The following is a 6,000-nucleotide window of genomic DNA, read 5'->3' as shown; positions in this document are numbered from 1 at the left end:
TTAGGAGAGGCATGTGCTTTTCGATGGGGACCACAAATCGTAGCCTCGGCCCCTCTTCGTCACCCTAGAGATTTTCTCTCTGTTGCTCCTGTTATGACCGCCTGTAGCAGTGCCTGTGCCACCTTCATAACCACATGCATATTGTTGAAACGATGCTACAATCTTTGTGTATAAGCACGTATCCAAGGCTACAATTAGCTTCCATTTTCGCCATTGCTGAAGAGCTCAAGAGACTGCGGCGCACCCAACCACTAGTGTGAAATAAACTAGGCAGTCAAGTTCCGATTCACTCAGCAACAGTACCGAACGTGCTCTGCGTAAAACGTGACGTATGTGATAGGTAAGACACGTGAGGTAGATGCGCTTCAGGGTCCGTTCCTCGAATAGGAACTAGTCGCTACCCTGTCACAACACCGGTCAGATGGGATGGAGCCGTCAACGGTGAGCATTGTATTGGGGGCGTGGCATGCTTTTACAGATTGAACCAATAACCTGTGCAGGGCAGATTGTGTACCAGGAGTCAATGCACCGAGCCAGGACTTTGTGGGAGTGGGTTGTGAATGTGGACCATAAGTTTGGGCCCGAGAGCAGTGCCTGGCAACGACCATGTAAATCACCACTCCATGTTCTGAAGCAGTCCTCAAATGCCAAGAGACGGAAGGGGAGCTGTGACTAATTTAAGCAAGAGCCTAGTAGTGGACGAGTGCATTTATACAGCGGAGTTAAGTGCGTAGGCTGTACCTATTGTGACACTACGATCATACGAGTACAACTAGCTAACTTTTCAGATGTACAGTATAGATGTCCGGAGACAATTAGAGCAATTTTAAGCATGTCTAAGAACTTCAATTGGCACTTGTGCCACTTAGGATACTTATATACAAGCAGTGGGATGTATAATGTGATCTCGAAACCCTCCTCCCCTTTTTTTAAATTCAACTTTTTTCTATTCCTATGGCACCATGAGTTTATGTTGACTTATTTTATGCCTAACCAGCACTATTGGGGCTCATATTCCCTTCCGTTGCAGTGTGCTTGTCCCTTGCCTTTTCCCTCACACTTAACTCATTTGGAATTTATCAAGGATGTGAATGACCAGAGCCTCCCCATCTTGCCCACTTTTCCAGTTAGGTGTCTTGAAGCAAATGTTTTGCAGAAAAGGTCTTACAAATTAACAATAAATCCATTTAAGAAATAGAAGTGAGCTGCAAATTAAGGTTTTACTAACAAACGATTAACTAGGGATGACCAGCATATTGAGGTTCCTTAATATCTTAATAGATCCTTGTCATGGTGACAACTGAGTGAAGGAAGGGGAATGGCCAGTAAGCGCAGGAGTCTTATCTATAACACAGTGAGCAGTATATGGAGCAAAGTGAGCAGTGATTTGGAAAAAGTGGTCACAGAATAAGAAAAGGTTGTAAGCGAACGTTGCAGTGAGGAACAGGCTTGTTGTGTTTTTTATATATATATATATAATATATATATCTATCCGCTCAGACTCTTAATGTAGTTTCTTAATATGAATATTTATTACAAGTTATGAAGTCCCCCGCCGAGTGGTGGCTGCCTCTTTCGTATTGCCGGTCTCTCCTCATATGATCCTGGAATCTCATGAGACTCCAGAATCATATTACACCAGCAGTGACATACTAAAACAAAAATAACCCATATACATATATAACATCTCCCCTTCCACATATTTAAAGAACATAATATTAATAAAATTAGTGAAACATAACTTATACAACTAAATGTTCATAATAATAGTATGACTTAAATAAAAGGATACATCTTGGCATCAAGTGCAACTGGAGTATGGGTTCAATAATATATAAAATCTTTAAAAATTCTGTATAATCCTTCGGTTTCTTGAAGACGTGCCACAATTTCTACCACCATCCTTAATGTCATCTTCCGTTCTCTTTCTTCTACAGTATTTCTTGCTCTAGTCAACACAACATCCTCAAATGACCATTTTGTCCCATCATCAAGAATTACACACTTATTTGAACATTTCTCTACTCTTTGTGGCAGTCTGTATTTAGATTCTCCTTTAAGTATCTTCCTTGGTTCTTTCACACAAATCCAATCTCCTTCCTTGATGTAGCTCTCTTTCACATGTTTGTTGTCATCATAATATTTCTTGTATTTAGCCTGTTTCCTTTTTACTCTTTCCTCAATTTCATCCATGCAAATCACCTTGTCTTTTTTTTTAAATTTGAGCCAAGCTGGTCTCAAGTTAGAAGCTGTTCTGCCTCTCATCAAAGTAATTGGCTCTACTTCCGTGACTGAGTGTGGGGTGCTTCCTTAAGAGTATCTCTCCATGGCAAATTATTTGTAATTGATAATTGGATTATGCTTTTATGAATCCATTCATTCTCTCGATTAATCCATTTGCCATGGGATGATATAAAGCTGTTGTAGTATGCTCAATTGCTCTTTCACTCATGAACTTTTGTACTTCCAAAGATATGAATTGAGCACCATTATCTGATACTATTTCTTGGGGATCTCCTTCTCTATTGAAGATTTCTTCTAGGAATCTCGCCACTTTGGAAGCATTAACTGTTTCTTCTGCCACACCCCACTCTAACCATTTTGATGTATAATCCATCTGAACAATAATGTATATCTTTTGGGACTCCAACATTTCAAATGGACCTGTTACATCTATAGCTAATTTCGTCCATATCTCGTTGGGTATCTCAACAGGTTTTAATGGTGTAAACTGCGTCTTCTTCTCTTTGTCACTAATGGCACATGCCGTGCACTCTCTAACCAATTGCTCCAATTCATTCCACATCTTTTACACTTCTCTATCCTGAGTGTGAGACCTCTTTCTTGAATAACTTGTAAACTTGTAGTTTCGCATTGTGGTCCTCTTCAGTCATTGCTGATATTAAAATGTCATCTTGTAAAAAATTAACCTCTTGCAAACCATCAAACAATGAGTGCATCAACCTTTGAAATACGGCGGCGGCCGACGCCAATCCGAAGGGCATCCTTTTGTTTCTAAATGCACCTAACGTGATAACAAATGATGTAAGGTGCTTTGACTCATCATCCAAAACCACCTGATGATATGCAGATGACAAATCCAATGTCATAAAGTACTTTGCCGTTCTCATTGTTGTCAACATCTCATTTATATTTGGTAGAGGGTGTCTGTGTACCCAAATATTTGCATTTAGGTCTCGCAAATCTACACACATCCTTATTGCCCTGTCTGGCTTGCGTACAATGACAATCGGTGAGAGCCATTCTGAACTTTCAATCGGTTCTATGATATCTTGTTCACATAATTTCAGCAATTCCTTTTGTAGAGCCTCCCTCATACCAATAGGAATATTTCTCACTTTATGGACTACTGGTTTGGCATTCATCTTCAATATAATTTTGTGTCTAAATCCCTTCAATGTGCCAATATTGTCATTGAATACTTTTGGAAAGCTCTTTGCCAAATTTTAACTGGTCTCACACATTTGTTCATTAATGCCTAAAATGGGAACCACTTCACCTGGATGTATCTTGATTCGTAGAGAAGCCTGTTCCCACCATCCTACAATGGAAAATCCATTCTAAGCCACATAACGTTTACAATATGTTTTCCTTTCCTTGAAACAGAGATGAACCCATATGTAGCCAATTTTGTTAATGGGTGTCTTTCCATAGCCAGTAGCTCTCACTCTCGTGTCTCTCAAATCTGTTATCTTTCCTCCCAATTTGTTTTCAAATGTTTGTACGTCCACCATTGTATACTGTGACACCGTGTCGACCATCACCCTCAATGGCACATCATTTACTAACATGGACACCCATAATACCACACCCCCTTCAGAAGGCGTCAATGTTAGGATCTGTACATGTTCTTCCATCTCGCAAACATAGACATTGGATTGTTCGAAGACCAATTTCCTTCTGTTGATTTCATGTTGGACATGTTACCTCTTGTAAATTGGCTCCCATCTCTTTGCATCCTGTTCAAAGGAAATGTCCCTGCCATTCTTCCTCTACCTCGTGTATTTCGATAAACTTTTCCAAAATTACCTATATATCCACATTTGTAGCATTCTGCTGAAAAAGCCAGACATTCTTTTTCATTGTTATTATTAGGGCTGTACCGAACTTCGGCTTCGAGTCCCTATTCTGCCGAAGTTCGGCTGAAATACAGCTATCCGGCTTCGGCAGAATAGTTTCTGTTTAGGGACTCGAAGCCGAAGTCCACTTTCTATGATTAGCTGCCCTCTCCCTGTTTGGGAGATGACAGCCAATCATAGAATGTTTGACAGTGTTCAGGCTGCAGAAGCCAAACAAGCTGTTTGCCTATTGGCTTCTGCAGTCTGACCACAGAGGAACCAGCCTAACGTGTTGAAATAGGAAGCGAGGGAAGGGAACAGTTCTTCCCGTCCCTCACTTCCTATGCCAGCACCCGGACCCAATCACCAGGTAAGTGACGCCCCCCCCCCCATACCCCCTCATCACGGTGAGGCCGCGGGGCCTCAGGGAACCCCCGCGGCCTCACCGCAATAATGTTTTGTTTGTCGGGCCACCGGTGCAAAGCCGGTGGCCCGACGTTTATTTTGCATTGGGGGGCCGCTCCTACAGGAGCGGCCCCCCCAGACTCATGAGGCCGCCGGGGCACTTTGCCGACCCCGGCGGCCTCGGTGCCCCCCATCCCCCTCACCACGGTGAGGCCGCGGGGCCTCAGGGAACCCCCGCGGCCTCACCGCAATAATGTTTTGTTTGTCGGGCCACCGGTGCAAAGCCGGTGGCCCGACGTTTATTTTGCATTGAGGGGCCGCTCCTACAGGAGCGGCCCCCCCAGACTCATGAGGCCGCCGGGGCACTTTGCCGACCCCGGCGGCCTCGGTGCCCCCATCCCCCTCACCACGGTGAGGCCGCGGGGCTTCAGGGAACCCCCGCGGCCTCACCGCAATAATGTTTTGTTTGTCGGGCCACCGGTGCAAAGCCGGTGGCCCGACGTTTATTTTGCATTGGGGGGCCGCTCCTACAGGAGCGGCCCCCCCAGACTCATGAGGCCGCCGGGGCACTTTGCCGACCCCGGCGGCCTCGGTGCCCCCCATCCCCCTCACCACGGTGAGGCCGCGGGGCCTCAGGGAACCCCCGCGGCCTCACCGCAATAATGTTCTGTTTGTCGGGCCACCGGTGCAAAGCCGGTGGCCCGACGTTTATTTTGCATTGGGGGGCCGCTCCTACAAGAGCGGCCCCCCCAGACTCATGAGGCCGCCGGGGCACTTTGCCGACCCCGGCGGCCTCGGTGCCCCCCATCCCCCTCACCACGGTGAGGCCGCGGGGCCTCAGGGAACCCCCGCGGCCTCACCGCAATAATGTTTTGTTTGTCGGGCCACCGGTGCAAAGCCGGTGGCCCGATGTTTATTTTGCATTGGGGGGCCGCTCCTACAGGAGCGGCCCCCCCAGACTCATGAGGCCGCCGGGGCACTTTGCCGACCCCGGCGGCCTCGCTGTGAAATGTGCCTCACCCCTTGAGCACGGTGAGGCCGCGGGGCCACAGGGAACCCCCGCGGCCTCACCGCAATAATGTTTTGTTTGTCGGGCCACCGGTGCAAAGCCGGTGGCCCGACGTTTATTTTGCATTGGGGGGCCGCTCCTACAAGAGCGGCCCCCCAGACTCATGAGGCCGCCGGGGCACTTTGCCGACCCCGGCGGCCTCGGTGCCCCCCATCCCCCTCACCACGGTGAGGCCGCGGGGCCTCAGGGAACCCCCGCGGCCTCACCGCAATAATGTTCTGTTTGTCGGGCCACCGGTGCAAAGCCGGTGGCCCGACGTTTATTTTGCATTGGGGGGCCGCTCCTACAAGAGCGGCCCCCCCAGACTCATGAGGCCGCCGGGGCACTTTGCCGACCCCGGCGGCCTCGGTGCCCCCCATCCCCCTCACCACGGTGAGGCCGCGGGGCCTCAGGGAACCCCCGCGGCCTCACCGCAATAATGTTTTGTTTGTCGGGCCACCGGTGCAA

General features: G+C 47.8%; 1 protein-coding gene across 7 annotated transcripts in view; it reads left to right on the top strand.

Annotated features, from left to right (window-relative positions):
- Positions 1–356: 356 nt before the first annotated feature.
- The window catches only part of LOC138567600 (uncharacterized), a 1,191,853-nt gene continuing 1,186,209 nt past the window's right edge, over positions 357–6,000 (top strand). For 3 of the 7 annotated variants that reach the window (XM_069645987.1, XM_069645993.1, XM_069645990.1), the window contains exon 1: positions 382–441. In XM_069645987.1, the coding sequence (XP_069502088.1) occupies positions 422–441 (20 nt within the window). In that variant the 5' untranslated portion in view covers positions 382–421. Of the gene's footprint in view, positions 442–6,000 lie in introns of all 7 variants that reach the window. The other 4 variants (XM_069645989.1, XM_069645991.1, XM_069645994.1 and 1 more) reach the window with 3 other exon arrangements.

This window comes from Ambystoma mexicanum, chromosome 2p (assembly GCF_040938575.1).
Source record: "Ambystoma mexicanum isolate Mex_15411 chromosome 2p, UKY_AmexF1_1, whole genome shotgun sequence".
NCBI lineage: Eukaryota > Metazoa > Chordata > Amphibia > Caudata > Ambystomatidae > Ambystoma > Ambystoma mexicanum.
Note: the sequence above shows the minus strand (reverse complement) of the source record. Positions and strands in the feature narration are given on the sequence as shown.